At 60.2% G+C, this 23,430-nt stretch overlaps 2 protein-coding genes across 6 annotated transcripts in view; one reads left to right on the top strand and one right to left on the bottom strand.

Moving 5' to 3' along the window:
• Positions 1 to 951: 951 nt before the first annotated feature.
• Positions 952 to 3,604, top strand: SMIM24 (small integral membrane protein 24). The gene is made up of 4 exons (XM_060297393.2): positions 952 to 1,066; positions 1,721 to 1,832; positions 2,087 to 2,152; positions 3,291 to 3,604. The coding sequence occupies exons 1-4, from the start codon at positions 1,003 to 1,005 to the stop codon at positions 3,421 to 3,423; spliced, it is 375 nt and encodes a 124-aa protein (XP_060153376.1). The 5' UTR covers positions 952 to 1,002; the 3' UTR covers positions 3,424 to 3,604.
• An 11,038-nt stretch (positions 3,605 to 14,642) lies between these two features.
• Positions 14,643 to 23,430, bottom strand: part of NFIC (nuclear factor I C) — a 66,491-nt gene continuing 57,703 nt past the window's right edge. For 2 of the 5 annotated variants that reach the window (XM_030845492.2, XM_030845490.2), the window contains exons 8-11: positions 23,143 to 23,327; positions 22,413 to 22,560; positions 20,334 to 20,419; positions 14,643 to 16,140 (exon numbers count right to left, since the gene is read on the bottom strand). In XM_030845492.2, the coding sequence (XP_030701352.1) occupies positions 16,123 to 16,140; positions 20,334 to 20,419; positions 22,413 to 22,560; positions 23,143 to 23,327 (437 nt within the window). In that variant the 3' untranslated portion in view covers positions 14,643 to 16,122. The remainder of the gene's footprint in view (positions 16,141 to 20,333; positions 20,420 to 22,412; positions 22,561 to 23,142; positions 23,328 to 23,430) is intronic. The other 3 variants (XM_030845488.2, XM_030845493.3, XM_030845496.2) reach the window with 3 other exon arrangements.

Below are 23,430 nucleotides of genomic sequence, written 5' to 3'. Positions count from 1 at the left end.
GGCACACAGTAGGAGCTTCACCTGTGCCTGCCTGGCTGGTCGAACGGGGCTTGTCCTGGGCTCCACTGAGTGGCCCTCCTGCACAGCGACCGTGGTCAGTCCTCAGGAAGGGAGGGGGCTCCAGGAATTCACAGGCACTCCGTACGTGCCTGGGCAATAATGCTGGTGTTCTCCCAGCTCCCAGGCGTCCGACGGAGGTCTCAGGCCTGGAGAAGGACCAGGCCTCCCCATCCCAGCCTTCCTGCCATGTGATTGGGCTGTGGCTGTCCCGTGGCAGCTGGGGTGGGGTCCCCATTCGCCCAGGCAGGGCCCCCTATCTAATCAACCTGGGGATCAAGGTTGACACGCAGAAGAGCCAGGAATCTGAGTCATCAGCTATCCCAGGGGCCCCGTTCTCTGGCCACACGGCAGCAACTGGGTTTGGAGGTAGATGGTGGCCCATCCCTTCTTGCCCCGTTTGCTCCCCCTGGAGCTGGCTGTGGGTCCCCAGGGGTCGGGGACCCAAGAGGAGCCAGTATAAGCTGGTGGTGGGAGAGACCCGCGTTTACATCTAGTTCTAGCTGCTTCTGCCCGGCCTGACGCTCCTGGGCCCCCTGGCTTCTCTGTAAAACGCAGGTGGCAAAATTTCATGGTGCATGCAGAGAAAGAATCGTAATGATGTGTAAAAAGCACTGAGCCGGGAGGGAAGCTCAGGGCCAGTTCAGCCCGGCGCCTGTGGCGGGGAGCCTGGGGGACCCTGAGGCTGGCGGTCCTGGGTGGGGTGCAGGGCTGAGGGGCCGGACTCCCGTGTTAATCGTTACACCAGGTCCAGAGTCTGCCCTCCTGGAAGGCGGGGGAGAGGGGGTGGATGCCAACCAGGTGGGGCAAAGGGAGGGGCCCTCTGGTCTGGGCCTGCCCCGCCCCCAGACCTGCCTGCCCCCTTATCAGGGGCTGGGCAGGGTCTCCCCTGACTCTGACCAGACTGTGCACTCCCGTACCTGGACTGGCTGGATCCTCCGTGCCATGGGGACCCTGGAGACCCTGCTGCTCTGCACCCTGCTCCTGTCGCCGGCTGAGGCCCAGCAGGGTAGGGCTCCGACCTCTGGGGCAGGGGCGGGAGGATGGGTCGTGGGGATGGGCTTGGACACAGGCTCGCCATCTCCTCCTTTGATGAGAAACCGAAGCCTCCGAGAGGAGTGGGCAGGCAGGAGAGGAATGGGGTCAGGCCCCTCTTGGAGGCAGCCTCCCTAACTCCCCCGCTTCCTCTGGGCCTCCCACTTTATCCCTGAGCGCCCCCTCCTCTCAGAGCCCCGTGCCCTTCTCTAAAACCCACCCCTGAGGGAACTCCCTGGCGGTCCAGTGGTTAGGACTTGGTGCTTTCACTGCCTGGGACGCGGGTTCAATCCCTGGTCAGGGAACTAAGATCCCAAAAGCTGCGGCGCAGCTGAAAAAAAAAAAGAAGAAAGAAAAATTTAAAAGGACTTCCCCGGCGGTCCAGTGGTTAAGACTCAGTGCTTCCACTGCAGGGGGTATGGGGCACGGGTTCGATCCCTGGTCGGGGAACTAAGATCCTGCATGCTGCCGGGCGCAGTCAAAAAACAAAACCAAAACCACCTGTGAAACCCAGCCCCTTTCCAAGACCCCTCTGTCTGAGCATCCCCTGCACCCTTCGCCCCCTGTCCTTTCGGGGGCCCCCCACCTTTCCTATTTCTGAGTCTCCTCTGCCCCCACCTCCTAACAGCCTCAGGGCGTCATCTGAAGCCGTGGCTGGTGGGTCTGGCTGCTGTCGTGGGGTTCCTGTTCATCGTCTTCATCCTCATGCTGGCCAACCGTATCTGGTGCTCCAAAGAGAGGTGGGAGCCCCTTTCCCCACCCTCCATCTCCTCCCCAAAGCGCTGGGCACCCCCTCCTACCTCATGACCCTCTCTGGTCCCTTTCTTGTCTCCCCATTTCCCTGCTCCCCCTGCTCCCACAGCTCAGGACAGCCATGCAGCCCCCCTCTCTTGCTTCCTGGAGTCCCCCCAGCCTGGGGGAGACTGAGGCTGAGGCTGCCCCCACTTCCCACCCTTCACCCGCCCTCATCCCTCCATCTCCATCTCTTCTGCAGAGCTGAGGATGAAGAGGGGTCTGCATTCAGAAGGGATCCCCACTTGTACGAGGAAGTGGACCTGAGGTACTGCCGTGTGAGCATGTGTAGATGTGTGTGGGTGTCAGGGTGTCTGCGTGAGGCCCCTCCTCGAGGAGGGGAGGGGTGGGTGAGCACGGATGACCTCTTTCTGTCCTTGAACACCTCAAGCACGTTCCTGCCCCAGGGCCTTTGCACTTACTGTTGGTTCTACTTTGTACACCTTTCGTCATATCTTCTGGCTGGCTCCGTCTCTCCTTCAGTCCCTGCTCAGATGTTTCTTCCTCACAGAAGCCCACCTTGACCACCAGCCTTCCTGACACTCTCTCCACCACAACCCTGCATCTGTCTTTGCATGTATCATTAGCTGAAATTATCTTAGTCATTTACCGGTTTCTCGACACTAGATAGTGGCTTCCAGTAAGTGAACAGAACTTAGCTTTGGTCCTGGCTCTGGCCCCAGGGCCCGGCACAGGGCCTGGCACACAGTACGCACTTAATAAATACCTGTCGAACAAGACCGTGGTGTGGGATTGTGTAGGGACTGTGCAGAAGTGTGTGATTTGGTGTGGGTAACTCTCCTGGGCTCAGCGTCTCCCATGATCCTGGCTCAGGGATGCGGGCAGGGCTGGGGGCTCTTTCAGGGCAAGATCCTAATTTGGGCAAAGGCTTGGGGACAGAAGTAGGAGCTCAGGAGCTGGGAGGACACTATCCTGGCTGGGAGATTCTCAGCTGAGCCCAAGATGCCTGAGGGACAGGCGTGGGCCAGACTGTGCTTTGTCTAAGACCCAGCTCAGGCCCAGTAAAATGGGATTCCTACTCCCAGGATGTGCTGGAGGGTCCAGATCCCACAGGTGCTCCTAATTTGTAGTTTCCTCCCTGCCTTATTCATTCCTCCTCCACCCATCCACCCGCCCACCCATCCATCCATGCATCCACCCATCCATCCATCCATCCTTCCTTCCTTCCTTCCTCCCATCCACCCATCCTTCCATGGGACAATTGACCCTTAGTTTCTGCCTTTGTGAAATGGAAATAACAAGGCTGCCTTGTCAGGGCTGTTTTGAAGATTCAACGAAGATTCTTTCTGTAAAGCGCTCCTCATAAGACCTGGCACAGGTAAGTGTTCGTTAAATGGGAGTGACTCTGTTTCTTATTGTGGTCTGGGGCCTCTGTGTCCCTACAGTAAAGAAGACAAGAAGGGGAAGAAAGAGGAGGAGAAAAAGGCCAAGAAGGAAGGAGAGAGCAACTTGGGGCTGGAGCTGGAGGAGAAAGAGGAGCTCAGAGACCAGGAGCAAGTCAAGAACACGGCCATGTGAAAACTCCTCAGCCGCTGCCTCCAGGCAGCCCCCCAGAGGTGCCCCTTCCACACCCTAGAAGCAATGACCTGAAGCTGAAGCCACTGCAGTGACTCCATCTGGGGTTGAGAGTACAGCGTCCTGAATGAAGAGGCTTGGGACCACCCCTCCCCCCTCAAGAAGGGATCTTTGTGCGTTATGTGGTCTGTATGTGTTATGATTTGTACCACCTGGTGGTTCTCCTTGCGTTTAGAGAGCACTCCTGGTTACTGAGAAAACCCCAACCCCTGCAGTTTCATGGCCTCACCTGCTTCTACCCATTGCCTGATTTCTTGGCCCTCTGCCTGATATCTATCTGCCAGAGCCCTCCTCCCTCCCACTCACCTTCAGGACCGGTATCAGCCAGGGACTGGCTCTTGGGGAAGAGCCCTTCAGAAGGGCTACTGTCATCCCGTGGGACTTAGTTTCCCCTTGAGGAGACGGCTTTTGGGGTTGGGGGTAACGCCGAGGCAAGGGTGGGAAACCAAACTCCACGGTGCCCAAATACCCTGGGCAGATTAAGCGCTCCCCTTGCAATCTCGATTCTGCTGTCCTGAGCCCCGAGGGCCGTCTCCTAGGAAAGCCTTGCTCCCCCGCACCAACCCAGGGTTTTGGGTCACGTGACTCCATTTCTGGGAACTGGGTCTTGGAGGGTGCGGTGCCCCCCGCGTGTGAGATCTTGGAAAGGGATCTTGGAAAGGGATCCTCCCTGTTTCCAACCTCCCCAGTCTCCTCACTTTCTCCGGGCCCTGGACCTTGCCCTGGATGTTAACCATTTCCTAATGAGCACTTTGATAAAGGCTGGCATTTAGGGCTCCCTTGTGGAGCAGGTAGCTGCGGTTGGTAGGATCCAGTCCAGAAGGCGGGGAGCTTCTGTCTGAGAACATCCCAGGATCGTCCACCAGAGGGCAGAAAAACCATAAATTAAAAAGTGGAATAATCTCCCTAATAGATGCTCCCACTGAATGCCTAGCATCCTTACGGTCTCCGTCTCGGTCAGTTTGCAATTAGTCTCATTTTCCGGCTGAAAATACTGAGACTTAGAAAGAAGGAAGCCACTGGCCCAGCTCTCCCTGGCTGTTGCTGGCAGAGCTGGGATGGAAGCCCAGGCTGCCCAAACGATGGGGCATGTGCAGGCTCTGGCTAAGGTCAAAGTTGGAGGTTCATGTCCCAGGATGGGAGAGGGTTGGGGTAGAAGGTGTTCCTAGCTGGGAGAACTATGTTCTTTTGGGATGCTGTGTGGCCAAGGGGAAGTGGCCTGACCTCTCTGAGCCTCGACTTGGCTCCTCTTCTGCAACGTGAGGACAAGAGTTCTGACTGCCAGAGTGTGAAGCTTGAAGGAGGTGCCGGAGCTCAAGAGTCATTGCAAGACCTGGCACGTAGCAGGCACTCAGGAAATGAGTTCCCCATCTTTCCTGAGCCTCCCCTCCCATGTCCCTGGCCGTGGGGAGTGACAGGGTCAGGATGGGCCTCAGGGAGACGGGGGCTGGGACGCTTGGGACCCTGAGCCCCTCCCCATGGTGCCCGGAACCCAGTGAGGGGGCCCCACCTCCGACTTCCTGCGGCACCGGCCACATCCTGCCCTGGGGTGCCCTGCGCAGGCCACTTCCCCCTCTGGCTGGGGCGGCAACCCCAGAACCTGCTGGACAGGGGAGAGGACAGACGGAGAAGGATGGATAGATTCTGGACGACCCCCGGCCAATTCTCCCTTCTCGCAGCTCTGGTCCCGCGGCTGGTTCAGGCCCAACCCTGTAAGGCCTTGGAAGGGAGTGGGAGTGCGGTGGCGAAAAGAGTCCCAAGTTGGCGGCCAGGCTGCTGACCCCGCCTTGCTCCCACCCGCAGTGGCCCAGAGGAAGCCGTGGCTGGTGGGGCTGGGGGCTGCGCTGGCCTCCCTCTTCCTCATCTTTGTCCTCACCTTGGTCTACGCCATCTGGTGCAGCGAGCCCTGGGACAGGTAGGTCCTCATCTTTCTGAGCCCCTCCTTCCCGAAATCTCTAAATCTCTCCTCTCTAAGCCCCTCCCCTCTCTGAGTCCCGCCCCCTAAGCCCCTCCCCGTGTCGGGCCCCCTCTCAGCCCCTCCCCTCTCCGAACATCCTCCAAGGAGGCCGGGCAGGACCAGGGGGTAATTCTTTTTTTTTTAAAATAAGTTTATTTATTTATTTTTGGCTGTGTTGGCTCTTCGTTTCTGTGCGAGGGCTTTCTCTAGTTGCGGTGAGCGGGGGCCACTCTTCATCGCGGTGCACGGGCCTCTCACTATCGCGGCCTCTCTTGTTGCGGAGCACAGGCTCCGGACGCGCAGGCTCAGTAGCTGTAGCGCAGGGGCTTAGTTGCTCCGCGGCATGTGGGATCTTCCCTGACCAGGGCTCGAACCCGTGTCCACTGCATTGGCAGGCAGATTCTCAACCACTGCGCCACCAGGGAAGCCCCAGGGGGTAATTCTTTGATTCAGAATCCATGGGGGCCTCACATAACCTCACTCTCTTCTCTCCTGACTACCGACCTGCAAAATGAGGGCGGCTTCCTCACAGAGAAGCCCATCCCTAATATGTGTTTCAATTGGGGTCTGTAAAGTCTTTTGGGGGGGGAGGGGGTCTGTAAAGTCTTTTTGGGGGGAGGGGGTCTGTAAAGCCTTTACCACCCCCACGCGAACCCCATCCATTTATCTATCCACCTGTCCTTCCCTTCCTCCCTCCAGCCGTCCATCATCCTTCCATGCATCAGCCCTCCCTCCCTGTCTCCCTCCGTTTCTCTCTCCTTCCCTCCCTCCAACATCCAATCCTCCATCTGTCCATCCATCCAACCACCCACCTTCCCACCACCCATCCGCACATCCATCGGTCCATCCCAGCCACTCATTAAGCCATCCACCCATCCGTCGGTCCATCCCCCACCTCTCTGCCTGTCCACTCACCCTCGGTTTTGAAACCCCTTATCGGTTTTGGCTCACGCAGCTCAACTATGGGCTCAAGCACTTCCTTCGTGTTCAAACGGGGCGGGTGTCCTAAGCTGCCTGAGCCTCGTCGTCCCCTTACGTACCATGGGAACAACAAGGGTGCCTGCAGGACTCAGAGGTTCTGTGAACATTGTAAGAAGCCCGGAACCCAAGTCCTTATTAACTTGGGTTACCTGGGCCCTTCTTCTCTCCACAGCAATAAAGAGAAGGAAGAGGAGACTGTGAGAAATGAGGAGAAGGAGGGAGAGGGCGACTGGGGGGTGGAACTGGAGGAGAGAGAGGCCTCTGAACCATGAAGCAATGGCAAGCTCCTCCTCATGAAGGTTTCCCACTCACCTCCTCCAGGCAGCCATCCAGAGATGCCCCAGTGCCTTCTCCATGCCGCATCAGCAAGGACCCGGCCCTGGGGCCAGTGAGAGGACTCCACCTGGGATTCAGGGGAAAGTGGCCCTTGAGTGCAGAGGACTCAGGACCTGCCCCAAGTCCCTCTTGGAGGGCTCTCTGCGTGTTACCTGGTCGCCCTGTACCCCTTCCCAAGCTTGGTCTCCACCTGATGATTCTTCTTGAGCTTGGAGGACACCCCTGGCACAAGGAGCAACCACCTCCCCGAGACCCCCTACTATCTCATATCTCTACCCAGTCTGCATCGCTGGCAGCTTTTGGCCCTTTTGATTTCTTCTCCCACCTCCGATTTCTATTGCCCTTTGGATCTCATCGGAGAAGCCAGGTCCTCCTCTTGCCCACGTGCAAGCTCTTCCGAGAGTTTTCCAGGCCTGCTTCGAGGACTCCATAGGAGTCACTTGTCTCCCCGCCCCGCTCCTGGCCTCCCTACCTTGTGCTCATTTCGGGGCACTGTCCTGGAGGCAGGGACTCCCAGGGCCTGGGGTGAGGGTGCAGGAGTGCGAGTGGGGAGGAACCCCTTCTTCCAGTCCTGCACTCCTTGTGGGGAGGCGCCATGCAGAAGAAGGAGTTGGAGTCCCCACTTCTTTGCTATGTGGCCCCGAGGCAAGTAACTTAACCTCTCTGTGCCTAAGTGTCCTGTCCTGTAAAAGGGGAGGATAACAGATTCTTCACAAGTCGTCATGGTTTGAATGAAATACGGTCTACAGAAATCCTGAGCGCAGAACCCAGCACCCCAAAAGCGTCTTAATAAATGTCGGCTTTTTGTTATGCTGAAATGGTGAAGATGGGGCGGGCCAAATGGGCCTCCCACCACAGACTCGGGGGATCCTGGAGGTCAGAGGGTGTTTTCCGACGGCAGCTCTGGGAGGGCAGGAGTTTTCTGCCCTCCAGTCTCCTCTTTGCGAGGTCTGGGGCTTCCGGGTGGGTGGCCGTGTTGAGGGGGTCGGGAAGGGAGAAGGGAGGGGCTATCGGGGCTCCTCCCCTTCCGCAGGGGGCGGGACTTCCCCACTAGGGGGCGACGGGGGCGTTTGGGGGTGCGTTCTTTAGGTCGTCGCAAGCCTGGCCCTTTTACGGCGTTTAGTGGGGAGGCAGGGCTGGGACAGCCCCTCAAAGCCAAAAACTGCTTCACCCCAGGGGCCAATGGATGAAAAACACTGAGGCTTTCCTTGAGATAAAAGGACAGATTGAGCCCCCAGCCCGGCAGAGACGCGGCCCCAGGATGAATCTCCAACCCCTGGCTGAACCCTCCATCGCAGCTGAACGCCCACCCCCGGACTGAGCCCCTCACCCAAGATGAGATCCCCACCCCGCAAAAGAAGCTCCTGCTAGAGCTCCCCTTCCGCCCCTCCGCCAGGAGAGCCGGACTGTGGGGATGCGGGTCAGCTGACCCCTCCATCCGGGACCCGCTTTCTGGGTCCACGTCCTAGGTCCTCCCACAGGGGGGCGCCAGAACCTCGCCGCTGAGCGCAGAAGAGCCCACCCCGGTTGGGGGTAGGGCATGGGAAGGGTACGTGTCCATCTTGGAGGGGGTCTCGGACTCCACCCCGGCCCCCCAACGATAGTGTCTTCTGCGCCTGTTACTGGGCAGCAGCGTGGGGCTGCGCACCTGCGCGTCAGCGTCGGCGCACCGCACCTGGGTCCCTCTCCGTGCGTCTTGCCTTCGCTTCGTGCCTCAGTTTCCCCGCCAGTGAAAGGGGATATAAACGTCCCTCCCGGGGAGGCTTGTGGGTAGGATGGAAGGAGCCTGTGCAGCGGAGAGCTTTGACTGCACGTCTTGGGGGTCCCTGGGGGACTTGGAATGGGGGCCAGGATGGGGGACAAGGTTTCAGACCCCAGCCTCCAAGGAGGAGAAGTGACTGCCCCTCACATCCATGATGCTTCCCTGACCCCAGCCTTTGAGGAGCCCCTGTGGCTTCGGGGTAGGAGCTGGACATGGATACTGCCAGCTCTGAGTGGTCAGGGGTGGTGTGGAAGAGACTGGGGTGCTGGGGTGCTAGGAGGGCTAGCAGGGGCTCTGCCCTGGCAAGTAGAGAGGGCTTTCTGGAGGAGAGGGTATTGGCACCAAGTTGTCCTGTCCTACCTCTGCTCACTGCCCTCGGGGGCTCCCACATCCCTCCTGGGGTAAAAGCCCAAGTTTTCCCCCGTGGCCCACAAGGCCCTGGATGATCTGCCCCGTCCCCTCCCTGCCCTGACTTCCTCCCTCTCTCCCCCTCGCTCACTCTGCTCCAGACACACGGGCCTCCTCGCTGTTCCTCCAGCTCGCCAGGCATGGTGCTGCCCCAGGGCCTTTGCACGGGCTGTGCCCTCTGCCTGGAAAACTCTTCTGCCAGATTTTCAGGGGGCTGTTTCTCCCCCTCTATTCAAATCTCTGTTTAAACGTTACTTCCTCGTGTGAGGCCGACTCTCCTATCCCTTATTCTGCTTCATTTGTGTCCTTGGCACTTACGTCCTCCGACATTTACTTATCTTTTTTATTGTTTACTGTCCATTTTCCCAACTTGGAACTGTAAGTGCCATGAAGGCAGATCATCTGGGGTGTTTTTTTGGTTCTCCACTGTGTCCCCAGTACTTGGTACCCAGCAGGTACTCAGGAAATCTTTGCTGAATGAATGGGAGTTTGCTAGGTGGAAAAGGAAAAAAAAAAAAAAAAAAGAGGGAAGGCGTTCTGTGCAGTTTTGGAGCACCAACTGTGTGCCAGGCTCTGTCCTTGGAGCCACGTAGGAGGTGGAGTTCCCTGTGCCTGGCACAGAGCAGGTGCTCCATAGATGCCCATGGAATTTGTTGATCAAAGACTCCGGGAGAATGCCGGAACTGGTTTCCTGAGGCCGCCTGCCCTGCAGCCTCTTCCCTTCACTTTGGTACAGAACGCAGAACAGCCCGAATGGAACACAGAAAGGAGGACCCAAGACAGCTAGAAAGAGTCGAAGCATAGCTTGTTTAATTTTTATACATTTTTTCTTTTTTTTGCCTTTTATTGAATCTTTTATGGAACCCCCCTTTTTCATTTTTTCTTTTCTTTTCTTTTTTTTTTTTGCATAGGGAAACAAACAAAATAATAACAGCCAGAGTCACTTTCTGTAAATGGTACTTAGGTAGGCGCGTCGGCGGAAACCAAAATGACTGCGTAATATACAAGGTTATGATCGGAGTATGATGTGAGGGCGCAGGGCAGGGGAGCCGGGCAAGGAGAAGGCTGGGCCTGGGTCTGCTCAGATGTCCCCTTGTCCCCTGTCCTGTCCCCACCTTGGGGAGGAAGAGGAGGAGGGGAGTGAGCCCGGCCCGAACCTTCTCCCAACATGGGTTCATGAGCATGGGGTGTGTGCGTGTGTGTGTGCATGCGTGCGCGCGTGTGTGTTGTATCCGGTGTGTGCGGCAGCAAGCGAGAATCAGAGTAAACTATCCTGGTAATATCGGTAAAATACAAAATGGGGGGAAAAAAAACCTCAAAAAACATCTCAGAGGGAAAAGGAAATTAACAGCAACACCACCAAAAATTTTAGAAAGAAAAAAAAAAAGAGAGAAAGAAGGAAAGAAAATTCAGAGAGGAAAATGGGTCCCTCTCCCCTCTCTCTGTCGTCCCTCCCCCCACGACACGTGTTCTGCCCGTCAGACACGGCTTGTCCCGCCCCCATGTGCAGCCCTGGGGGGTGACAAGTTGGGGGTAGGGGCCAGGACCCCTGGATGTGAAGGGGCTTTGGTTTCAGGGGGCCTGGCTGGGGCCCAAGATTGGGAGGATGGGATGTCGATGCATTTTTGGGAATGGGCTTTAGGGGCTCACCACTAGAGGGGGGGCTGAGGTAGCTCCTGTCCCTTTTCCAGTGGGTCCCCTTCTAGCCAGGTGGCGTGAAGGCAGGGCTGTAGGGAGGGTGGGAGCTTGGGGGGTGTGGGACTTCCTTTCTCTTCTGGAGCCCTCAATCCTGTTGGATCCCACCTCCTCTTTTCTGAGGCCTAGGGGACCCCCAGGGACTGGGGGAGGAGAACCCCAAAGCCACACCAGCAGACATGTGAGGCACTGCTTGGGAAAAGTCTGTTTTGGTATCGCTGGCAACAAGTCCTGCTGGGATCGCTCTGGGTCTGTCTCCCTGCCTTGCCCGGGGAAGGGGCCGGGGGGGAGTGTGGGCCTCTGGGGCCAGCTCGGACCCCACGCACTCTGAAACGCTTAGGGATACATGGATGGCGGAGAGGTGGTGTCAGTGTGGAGATGAGACCCTCAGGAAGTGTCCAAAGCGGCAGAAACGGGGAAAGATGGGAGGATGCGGGGGATGCTGGGTTTGAGGATGGGTCTCTGGAACCTCTCGCCCATCACCCTCCCTCCCCCCCGCCCCACAAAAAAGTAAAAATCAGGGTCTCAGAGAGAGAATCCAGGCCAAAATAAAAAGTAGCCACTGTATAATCTGTATTATGAGAAAAAAAATTCCAAAATTATACACATACATATATATATATATATATAATGTATAGTATAGCCCTACGCTGGAGGTCAAAGTACCGTCAGAGAAGCCAGAGGAGGGGTGTGTGGGGGGGTGTCCTGCGTGCTGTCTCTTCCAGGGGGCTGGACGGTTGCTCCGGGCCCCGGGGATCCTGCCTCACTGGCCGCTGTCCAGCCAAATCTGCTTGCTCTTGAACACTGCTGTCTCTGGGGACAGAGAGAAAGTTCCGGAGCAGGGAGGGGGACGCTGAGGCTGAAACTGCTGCTTAGGGAGCCGCAGCAGCCCCCCACCCCGCCCCATGTCTCCTCTGAGGTTCCTTTCCGGTCTGATTGTCTAGCTCAGGGTGGGAATCTGGGCTCAGAACTCGGCCAGAACCGGGGTTCCAGACCTGGGCACGGGGCACCCCGGACCCCCGCCCCAGTCAAATAGGGCCAGGTCAGCTTGACCTCTCCACACCACCCTCTCCACCCAGATTGGGGTCCGGTGACTTCCCTCATCCAAAGAGAGGGATGGGGGCAATTTGCATATATTGGGGAGGTCTCCTTAGTCTTTTCCACAGCAAGGGCTGGACCCCAAGGTCAGGCTGGGGGACTCCGTATGGGATGGAAAATGGGCCAGTGGGCCGCAGGTTTGAGATGTCAGTTTCATCTATGTTCAAAAACAACACCACCACCCAACCCCCTGCCCGCCGCCCTCCCCGGGCATCGACCCAAACTGCAAAGGCAGGTGAGCCGGCCGGTTCCTAGTGTTTCTGCCTTCTCCTGACGCACAGCTGGGGGCAAGGAAGGGTGGAGCTCTGGGGCCCGGGGTGCTGTGGAGTGCGGGCCGTGAGGGACAAGGTGGTCCCGGTGAAGCCCTTGGGGGAGGGGTCCTGCAGGGACGGGCCACCCACTCCCCGTGCCACTGGCTGCTCCCACTTCCCTGGGGCGGGCAAGGAATGAAAACCAGAAATCAGCCCCCATGGAAACTGACAAGCATGGCCTTGGGCTCTCAGGCCAAAGGGCAGTTCTCAAGGGCAATGTCAAGGCCCAGCTGAGGCCTTGGTCTGGGCTCTCGCTCTGGCCCCTGGGGCTTGCTGAGGTGACCTTTCGAAAGAAAACATGACATGAGCGTATGGTGGTGGATGAAAGCCCGGGCCTGTCGGCAAGGTCCCAACCGGCTCTGGAGACAATTCTGAAGTCTGAGGTGGTGGCCGGGGAATGAATGGGGACCGTCTGCCTGGTGGATCCCCAGAGGAGATGTCTGAGGGGCCCGGGGATGGCCAGCCAGAGGTGGCAAGGTTGGAGGACCCGGCCCTTTGGTCCTCCTGCCTGGACACCCCACTAACTGCTACTGTCTCAGCTTTGGTTGAGTGAAAGGCAAAGGAAATTGGGGGAAAAGAGAGAAAGAGAGAGAGAAAGGAAGGAAGGAAAATACGAGAAAATAAAACCGAGAAGACAACAGCACGGCCAGCCCCCTGCCCACCCCTGCCAGGGCCTGGGACGCTGTGCCCCTGACCCCTGGACCCCCGGCCGGGCCTCCGATGGCTGAACTAGACCTACAAGTACAGACAGACAAATATTGCATATATTGGGTTCGGTTTTTGTCTTTTTGTTTCACACCAGACCCCCCTCCACAGTTACAGCTGGAAGACGTAGTAGAACTGGGTGGGAGAGCAGGAGGGTCCTTCCTGCCACCCAAGGCCAGTCTCCAGGGATGGGGTGAGGTGAGTCCTTTGGCAAGAAGGCGGGGGGGCTGCACAGGGGGAGAAGGGGCTGGGGGCGGGACAGCGATTTGACCCTGAGCCAGGGGGACGCCAGCCTGCGGGAGAGGTGGGACGGGGGCAGTCTGGCTGTTGGCAGGGCGGCCGCCCCACGGGCAGACCGCATGGGTCGCGGGTGCATGCGTGGCGTCTGGGGGGCTGGCCTGTGGCCCAGTGAGGGGAGAAGCCCTTGCCCGGTGTCAGGGGACACCCCTGAGGTCTGTCCGCCAGCCTCTGTGGGCAGGGGATTCGGAAACAACCCCTCTGGAGACCGAGGGTGGGGCTGGGGGGCGTCGCAGAGCACCAGGGGGCACCCCCAATGCAGCAGGAGACATGGAGACGCGGCCAAGGGTGGGCTGGGGGGAGGGCAAACCGTGGGGCGATTGTTCCGTGGATCGCTGATTTTTAAGCATGTGATTTTTTTTTTTTTAGCAATGTGATTTTTTTTTTAATTCTTAATTTTTTTTTTTTACAAATAGAAATACATCCCTTTTCAATTTTTACTTTTTATTTCATGTCATTGCTTTGTCTTTTTTTTTTTTAACTACACGAGCAGTGCATGCAGCTATCTGTGTGCGCTGATATTGTTTAAAGGTAATACTTATTTTTGGAAGGCAAGGCACATCATGTGGTAGAAAATTTCGTGCAAATTAGGAAACATGGAATTTTTTTTTAAGGTTTTTTTTTTTGTATCTTTTTTTTTTTCTTTTAAAGAGGAGGAGGTGGGGGGGGAGGGCTGGGGGAGGGCTGGGGGAGGGAGATAGAGCCAGTATCATTCGCCATGCAGTTTCAGCCGCCGCGAGCTGACGTCAGGAGCCAGGTCACAGGAATCCTCGACTAAGCACCATGCAAAGTTAGGTAGCTGGGGGCTGCCAGGTGCCCCCTCCCCTCCCCCACCTACCCGCACCCTAAGGTTCCCGGCTGAGAAGCTTCCGGATACCCCAACTACACAACCCCCTGCTCTCCTGGAGAGCGGCCCACGCTTTGGTCCCCAACAGCCACCCGGTGGAGGGGCCCTGGGGACAGAGGGACGGACCAAGGGTTCTTGAACCCCTCCGGACAGCGGGAGTGCGGCTGGTGGGGAAGGGTCTGCGGGGGAGGGGTCGTTTCTCTTTATGATCGAGTGGGTTCGCCAAGCCCCTTGGGCTGGTTTGGGAGGAGGAAAGTCTGGTGTCTGGGGAGGTGGGGGGAGGCTGGCCGGGCCCGGGGCACCGGGAGAGGGAGGGGAGGGCCAGGCTGGGAGCAGGTGAAGCGGAGGCCTGCCCAGGGCCATGGCTTAGGCCTGGGCCCGGGGATGGAGGTCAGGATTCCCCAGCGCCAGGCATGGAGGAGGCCAGTTGGGGCTCAGACGGATGGGCCGGGAGGGGTCCTTGTGTTTGGGCCTGGTGACCCTAGAACACCTAACACCCCCTCCCAGGCTCCCCACCCAAGATGGCCATCCCAGGGTGGAGGCATGGATGGGGCCGGGCAGCTGGGGTGAGGGGACACCCGGTGGCCCCAGATTTAGTGTTTTTGGAGCGGCTCAACGGAAAATGTTTAGCAGATGGGAGGCCCCCTACAAGGCTGCAGGAAGCCCCGAGGCGCTGACCCTCCCTGCCCCCAGCCAGAGCCCCCTGCCCTGTCCAGGCACATGTGGACTGCACCCAGCCTGGCCTTCTCTCCTTCTGGCGGCCCAGCTGCGATGCACCTCCCGGCTGTGCCCCACTTCGGCGGGGGGTGGGGGGATGAAAGTGCAAACCGTGGTCCCCCTTTGGGCCGGGCGGCACCAGGGAGGGGGTGTCGCTCCAGGATGTAAGGCACTGGCAGAGGAGGCGTTGGCGGGGGGCACACCGCCTTCCCCAGATCCCACCCCCGTGCCCCAGCACGGCAGGACGCTGGGGGGATGCCCAGCTCTGCCCCTTGGGCCCACTGGGCGGGTTCCCATCGCTCTAGCTCTGAGGGGGGCATAGCAATGAGGGGTCAGCAACTGGAGGGGCCGGGTTACGGGGGAGGAGGCTGGAGGATGCCCACGGCCACTCGCTTCCCAGCTGGACAAAGGGGGGGGGGGCGGGCGGTGGGAATCAGGCACTTAAACCACTCGCTCTCACCTCCCACACCTCCATGGGCTAAGCGGGGTGGTGGGGTCCTCCCCATTCAGGGCTTGGGTGGATGGAGAGTCCAGAGCAGCCCCGGGCCCCTCCGCTCCACCGCCCCCAGCCCCCTCCTCGGAAAGTGCATTTCTTACAGTGTGTGCAACGCGGGGCCCTCCCCCGGGGACTGGGGTGCGCTAGGGTGGCCTCCTATGCCTGGGGGGGGGCGGGCTGGGGGTCATTTGCATAGAGATGTCTCCCAAACCGGGCCGGCGCGCACAGGGCTTCACCAAAGACCGAGTCCCCGGCGCGCTCTTGGGGGGGCGGGGGGGGGGCGGAGACGTCCACAACCGCGGGGCACTCCTGAGAGAGTATTGGCCATGCGTCCTTGTCCCCCGGCGATGCCCGGGGTCTCCCCGCAACCCTCTTCTGCCCCTGTCGCACCCCTGCCCACCCCAGCCTCCGCGGTGGCCTCTGCTGCCTGCCGCCGGGGTCCTCGCCGGCCCCCCGGGGGCTGCCTCCCCACTTGGCAAACACTGTCCCGGTGGCAGTGGCGATGGGGGCGCGCGGGAGAGGCGGCCTCGCTGGGTGTCCTGCCCCGTCGGCTGGGCACGGGCACCAGGCTGCGCTCACCTGGTCCAGGGCGGAGGTGGGGGCAGCCGGCCCTCCCAGAGCAGCAGCGAGAGGAGATGAATAACTTAGGACGCCCCGAGCGCCCGCTCCCAGGGGCAGTGGGGCCTGGCCCTCCAGTCCGGTCCGTCCGGCCGCGGCATCCCGAGAGTCCGAAGCGTTGCCATCTTTACCTTTTATCTTCTTGGTTGGGTGGGTTTATTTTTATGTGTGGTTTTCTTTTGTTTTTGTTTTTTTTCCCGTTTGTCTTTTTTTTTTTTTCTCCTTTTTTTTTTTTCTTTTTTCTTTTCCTCCTGTGTGTTATGTGTCTGTGTGTTTTGTCTTTCGGCCGGGCTGGGAGTCAGCGGGGTGTTCTTGCTTGCTCTAGCTTGCCACCGAAAACGTGGGCCGGGGGCCGGCTGTGTGGCTCCCCGCAATTCCCGGGACGAAGGAGCAGGGCGTGGGAAGAAATCTTTCTTATCCCAGATACCAGGACTGGGTGGCCCGAGGGGGACACAGAGAAAGAGAAAGAGAGAGAAGGAGAGAGATGGGGGGTCAGGCTCCGCCAGCCACTGCCCATACCCACTGAGGCCCCCCTACCCCCTGGGACCTGGGACCTCTGTCTCCCCTATCCCAGACCTGGCATAACCGGCTGGGTGACCCTGGGCAAGTGACTCTGCCCCTAAGCAGAGCTGCTAGATAAACCTCAGGATGTACAGTGATGTCTGGATTCTAGATAAACTACGGATAAACCTGTTAATACAAGTCCATCTCATGCAACTTTTGGGATATACTGAGGCTAAAAAAAATTTATTATTTCTTTTCAATCCTTTATCTGGAATTGAAATCTACCCGAGCATTCTGTGGTTTTGTTTGCTAAATCCGGCAACCTCACCCCCGCACCTCATTGCCCTGAGTATAAAATAGGGGAGGGGATCTGCCCACCTTGCCCACAGAGGGTGACATTTTCCCATTTAACGGTTCCCCCAGAACCCCCATGAAAGAGGGACTACTGCCCCCCGACCCCGTTTTGCAGTGAAGAAAACCGGGGCTCAGAGGGGTAAGGTAACTTGCCCAAGCCCACCAGCATGGGAGGGGAGAAGCCAGAATTCGAACTCAGGCCTGAGAGGCCTCAGTCCTCGCCTGTCCCCCTGCCTGGGGCTGACCCCTTAGCCTGGCCTTTGAGGGGGTCATGACTCCTACTTTCCAGAGGGGGAGACTGAGGCTCTGGGTCAGGTGGCCAGGTCTGCACGGACAGCTCTGGCCTGGGTCTCCACAGGGAAGCCACTGTACAGACCCTTCCCCTGGAAATGCATCCTATTTGCCTGTGTGGGGCGGGCCTGGGGGTAGGTAACCCCCATCCCCACCCCGCTGGGGTCACAGCAGCGCTGCTCCTCCGCCCCCTGCTGTACATCAATCGCACCCCCTCCAACCAGGCCACCCCGCAGCCGCTGGGCCATCCCATCGAACTGGCGCCATGGCTCCCAGCCCCCCACCTCCAGCCAAGTTCAAGTTCATCTTGGCCATTACCTCATGTCTGGTTTCCGTTGGCAACCAGACAGATTCTGGGCGTGACCCTCCCTGGTGGTGGCTGGCCTCCCCTAGGCCCTTCCTCCCTGCCTCCTCCCCTCCTAGGCTCTCTGCCCATAGCAGTGGGGGGGGGCACCCTCAACTCAACATCGTCCCCCATCAGCTGAGGGGGAGACAGAGGCCACGCGGTGCCAGTAGTGAGTTCTGGGCTCTTCTGGCATCCCCCTGGCCTGGCTGGAGCCACCAGTGTGGCTTTGGGCATGTGGCTTAAATTCCTCTGGCCCTCGGTTTGCTCGTCTGCTGAATGGGCGCGATGGGCAAAGAGCTTCTGGTGTAAAATGCTCGGCCGGGTGGACCCCTTCACACAGCGGAGGGGGCGGGGATGTCAGAGTCCACAAGAGCCCCACTCTGGGGGCCAAAGTGATGGATGGCTCAGGACTGGGGGGACTGATGGTGAGAGACGGGGGTGGAGGGGATGAAGAAGGTGGGCAATCGATCAGGGAGAGATCAACCGACATCGATTGGGGGAGGGGCGCTGATGGAGGGGAGAGGCTATTGATCAGGGGGCAAGGCACTGACTGTGGGGAGGGCAGGAGATGGAAGGGCAGGTGGTGCGGGGAGAGAAGCCGCTGCAGGCTTCGGGGCAGGGGCCGGGGGTGGGGGCAGAGGAAAGCCAACCGGCCAGGAATAACGAAGGCGGAGGAAGTGCTGACTGGGCCAGAAAGGAGAGGCCTCTGGGCTCCGAGCCCTTTGCAAAGGGGCTCCAAGAGCGGGGAGCGGGTCTCACGGCCCCTTCCTCCCACCCTTCCCTCCTTCCAGGGTCTGCCGGGGGTGGGGGGCTGAACCCACCGGGGGACTTGGGTGCCCTTAGTCCAGGGACCCGTGGTCCTGCCTGCGTGGTGCTGGCGGGGTCCTCCACCAGACCCAGATGGGGGGCCTCGCCTTTTCCATAAGCCTTGGGGTCTCTCATCCGTCTGTCACCTTCCGTGCCACCCTCCCCCACCAGCCCCACGAAGTTCTTCCCAACTCCCAGCCCTGGCTGTGCTCCTCCCTCCCTCTCATCCCTTCAGTGGCTCCCTTCGGCCCCCAGGCCAAAGCCCACATTTGAGGTCTTCCACATTCAGGCTGTTTCCCCATCATTTCCAGCCCTTGGCAGTGCTGATGCCCCTGCCTGGACACCCTACTCTACCTGACACCAGGCTCTCACCCCTCCCCAACCAGGCAGGGCCCTGGATGCGCCCCCCCGACCCCCAGGTTCCTCCACAGCCCCAGACCCACTCTCTCTGGGTCCCCAGCGGGGCCTGCTGGCCAAGGGGGGTGGTGACCAAAGGCGCCCCCCTCCTGGCACCTTGGTTTCCCTCCCCTTGCAGGCCATTGGCTCCGGGTGGTCCCCCGTCCCCCCATGCAGGGGTTGACAATGGGGTGGGGGGGAGGCTGGGGAAGGGTTAAGGGGCCAGGGCCCCCTCCCTGTCACTTTTATTAGCTTTGCTTTCTGCAGCAATTAGGACATTCCCAGCCTCCAGCGGGGAGGGCTGTCAAGTGGGGGTGGGAGAGGCAACGCCTGGCTCCCTGAGCACCGGGGGGCAGGGGTGTCTAGGCCGGGACAGAACCCCAAACTCAAGGCGGGGAATCCTGGGGCCACCCCAGCTCGGTGGGTAACACTGACCAAGTGACCCCCTCTGTCTGGATCCTGGCTGGGGCTCTGTAAAGCAGGACACTTACAGTTTGGGTGTGCGAGGGTGTGTGGGGTGGTCTTGGCCTTTCAGTGCCCTTTCTGGGTAAAATTGGTCCCCTAATGCTCCAGACCCTTCAAAGACTCCCAGGAGGTGCCCAAGGCCAGAAGAGACAGGTTCAGAGCTCCCCGCAGTTAGCCCTGGTGCCCTGACCCCAGCACCCCCAGCTAAAGTCTGGGCAGGGAGGGAGGGGGATAGCCAGGTCCTGCCCACCGACTCTGTCCCCCTGAGCTGCCAGCAGCAACCTGGCCAGCCTCAGATGGTCGCCAGGGGTCCAGGCTGTGCTGGATGGTCAGCATGGCTGATTCTGGTCTCATCCTCGTCTCCACCGCCTCCCCACGCCTCCCCATGAACTCCACTGCGGGGGACCCTCCCAAAGTGGCTTGAGGATCCGAACCTGACCCCTGGGGACCCCACAAAGCCCCATACTCTATGGCTCTGGGGATTTGGAGATGCTGGGCAGCCCTGAAGAGGTTTCTCTGTGTGTCTGGGCCTCACTGGGCCTGGGGCAGCTGGTGACGCCCTCTGGCTGTTTTATGTCCCGTGACCCCCTCCCCAACATGCACCAGGGAGCACGGCTCTGGGGTCCAGCCACCACCCTTGAACACCCCCTGCCAACACACTCCCGGCTTGCACGCAACACAGATGTGGACCCTGGCCCAAAGGCGGGTGTCGGGGACACGTGGGCAGGGGCTGAGGCCACCTCCCACCCCGAGAGAAGCTGGGAGCCATGAGTCTCAGTTCCAGACCCATCAAGGCTCTGCCCTGCACTGCTGTGCAGCCTCAGACAACTCACTCCTCCTCTCTGAGCCTCCTCGTCTCGTCCTCAGCCAGCCTCACGCCCCCCACCCTGGTGCACACTCAGCTGCAGTGATGCTAACCCCGCCTCTGCCGCCCCACTCCCACTTCGCAGGCTGGAGCCAGGGGTGGGGGCTTGCGTGTCCTACCAGGAGGCCCCGCCCCCTGCCATGGGCTGCCTCAGTCTCCCACCTGCCCCTGGTGTCCTGGGGTCCTCTGGCACCCCCTACCCTCCCTCTCCTGTGGTCCCTCCCTCCGGCCGGCGTGGGAGGGGATGCAGGCTGGGGGGTTGAAAGCCTGGGCTGACGCGCTGTGTGATCCTGGGCAAATCCCCTTGCCTCTGCGAGCCTCAGTCTTCCCATAGGTACAAATGGGGCCAGGGCGGTGAAAATCCCAGCCCCACAGCAGCTCTGCCAGGAGTGTCCCCTGGCAGGATTTGGGGCCATACCACGTCCCCGGGCGTGGGCTCGAGGCCCTGGAAGGGGCTGGGAGGCTGGCCAGCGTGCCAGGGGTGCGGCTGGCGGGGGCGGCACGGGACCCAGCAGGCCGGCCTCTCCCTGCGCGCCCAGGCCGGCCCCTCTGCCCTGCCCCTCCCACCCCCCCACCAGCCGGCCTCTTGGCCCCTACCTGTGCCTGATAAATGCCCGTTGGATCCCTTGGTCCTAATCCCACAAAGGAACGGTTTGCAGGGGACGTGCCGGGCGTAGAGTAGGCTGCGGGGAGGAGAGAGACCGAAAGCCCGTTAGCGCGGGGGCGACGCGGGAGCACCAGAGAGGGTGGCCGCTGCCCAGGGTCACACAGCCGGGCCTTCATACCCAGCAGCCGGTGCCTCCGAGCTTGCCGCCCTCCCCCGATGGTCCAGGCACCCCGAAAAGCCCACGGTCTCGGGCCCCCGGGGTCACGCGGGCAGGTGTCTGCTGAGAGGGTAGGTGCAGGACGAAAGTTTCATAATCCAGAAACCGCCTGTGAATTATTCAGTGTTCCACTGCCTGGTCCATCCTGCTCCTGCGGCCTGCATCCCGCCGCGTGGGGGGCCATGAATTATTGAGGGCGTTTTATTTATTAATTTCCCTCCTGGACAGGGCATGGGGAAGGCTGCATGTGTGCACATATATATATATAAGATTATATTTTAATCGCACTATGTTTTGCCGTTGAGTGAATGATTCGCAAACCAGGCTGGGGAGGGGACGGGGGTGGCGGGAGGGTCCCCATGTGGTCTCCACCAGAGAGCAGGTAAGTGGGAGGTGGTGAGGCTTGGGGGATTTGGGGGTGGGGGCTGGGAAGCAGGCTGCACCTGCAGTTCAGAAGCCGGTGCAGAGGAAGGAGAAGAAATCCATGTTTCTCCCTCGTCTATTAAGCGTCACTGTAAGCCAGGCACTGGGCACTATCCCATTTTAACCCTCGGCAGCCTCAACGCGGCAGACGTGAACATTATGCCCATTTCACAGATGAGAAAGCAGGGAGAGTAGGTGAAGACCAGCGCCGCATGCCGACTCTGTCCTCTGCACCCGGCCTCCCGCTAAATGTTCTCCCTGATCTATTGCACTGACTCACTCGCCACCACCCTCTGGTGACTCTCCCATTTTGCGGCTGAGAAAACTGAGGCTCAGAGAGGGGAGGACGTTTGCCTAAGGTTACACAGGGAGCGAGATGCAGGGGCAGGATTGCAACCCAGTGCCCTGTGCTCCATCATGGTGTTTGGAGAAAGCCCGTCTGCACGTGAGGCTGCCCCGGGTCTCGGCAGGCAGTGGATGCTGGGGAAGAAATACTGGGGTGCTGCATGCGGGGAGGGGGGCCGATGGGGCCCAGATGGGAGGGCTGGCCCCTCCTGCTTGGGTGGGGTGAGGAATCTCATCTGGGGAGCGAGGGAGAGACGCCCAAAGAGGAAGGGGATTTAGGGAGAGGCTGGGGGCAGAGCCACCACTGATGGGGTAGATAGACCCCAGGATGGGAATTCTAGGAACCTCTTCCCAGCCTGGAGCAGCCCTGGACTGGGGTTGGGGGTGGCGGGGGAGGGGGAGGTGCCCTGGGGGCTGGTGAGCCGTAATCTGGAGCCACATCCAGAGGGTGGAAAGTTCTAGAAGGTTAGGAGACCAAGCCAGGGTCTCCCACCAGGCTACCACCTGGACCCACATCCAGAGAGCAGAAAGTTATAGAAGGCGAGGCAGCCAACCCAGGGCCTCCTGGGGTCAGGTGGGCAGGCAGGGTGTGTCCTGTCTGAAGATGTGGCCCAGCCCAGGTTACCAGCAGGAACAGGGCCCACTGGGGCCAGTTTCCCCGGAGAATCCGGAACTCTGGAATTTCTATGTGAGACGTCCTGATTTTAGAGCCACCATCACCACAACAGATTCTCACTTTCCTCAGACAAAAGGCTTCTGGGGGCCGGGTCGGGCCCTCCCACCTCCACTTTGAGATCTTCACCCACTGCCAGCTGCCTGTTGCACGGAAGAGGGTTTAGAGGCCCAGAGGGGGGACACGGGGGCCCCAGGCCGCTCGGCCAATGGGGGCGGACCCCAGACTTGCCCCTGGCCATCCCCTCAGGCTGCCTTGGCCCTGTGTGGACCTGACCACGTGGGCCCCAGGCCTCCATCTGGGGACCCACCAAACTCGCCGGTACCCACCGGGCTGGGCCTGAGACCCCGACCCCAGAGGCAGGGCCGGGGAGGGGAGGGGCCCCTCGGGGACGCCTTCCCGGGTGCTTACAGGGCGAGGTCGGCGACGAGCTTCCTCCCTCGGAGGTGGGTTTGGTGGCGGGGGGGAGCGCCAGCCGCGGCAGCCCGGGGGGCGGGGGTGCCAGCATCTGAGCGGAAATGCAGTGACTGGACATTTTGAGCTGGCCACTTCCACTTAACTGGGGGGAACAGAGAGACAGGTGGTTAAGGCGGCGGGCGCCCCTCCGCCTCGGGCTGCCGTCCACCCCGGGGCTGTGGACCGGCCTGGTGGGCACGGCCGGGACGAGTTTGGTGGGTGCCCGGTGCTCGCCTGACCCCGCAGGCCTCCAGCATCCTGGGATCGCCATGCCTTCCCTGCCTCCTCAGGCTACTGTGTACCCACTGGCTTTGCTTCCACGCCTCCTAAACAGCATCGCTGGACCTCATGGGCGGCCTAGACGCATCTCCCCGCATTTGCCGCGCGTACGCATTCATTCATCCACCACCTCGCCCGCGGTTCCCAGATCTGAAAGGCTCTGGACACCAAAAGCTTTGGTGGAAGTCTGGCCAAAGGCGGCCTGAGCTCAGCCGTAACCGTGTTTGATTTGGGGGCTTCCTAGAATACCGTCCGCTCAGACATCTGCAAAAGCCTGCATTCCCACCCGGTCTGGCTCCAGGGGCTGTGGACCCCGCCGTTTGTAAAACAGAAGCTGCCCTGGCGGAGGAAGGGCTGCCTGACACTCGCGCCAGGGCCCCAGGGAGGTCGTGCCCCCCAAACTCACCGGTCCAGGCTGCTGACTGGCCGGATCGCAGGCCAGCGACACGAGATCTTTGAGCGGGTCCTGGGGGTTGAGGTGAGGTGGGTAGCGGATGGCCGTGTGCGGGAAGTAGGTGGAGGCCGTCTGGGGCAAGATGGACGTGGTGGGGAAGTGCAGGGCCGAGGACGGGTGAGGGCTCCGGGCGATCCCTGTGGAGAGGAGGGGGGCAGTGGTCACCAGGGGCTCCCGCCAGGCCGCCCTGTCTCAGAGTGACTGTGTTTGTGGGTGTGCGTCACGCCCACGCTGCGGCAC

This window comes from Globicephala melas, chromosome 3 (assembly GCF_963455315.2).
Source record: "Globicephala melas chromosome 3, mGloMel1.2, whole genome shotgun sequence".
NCBI classification, from domain to species: Eukaryota; Metazoa; Chordata; class Mammalia; order Artiodactyla; family Delphinidae; genus Globicephala; species Globicephala melas.
The sequence above is the reverse complement of the archived record's forward strand: the minus strand, read 5'-3'. Positions and strand labels throughout refer to the sequence as shown.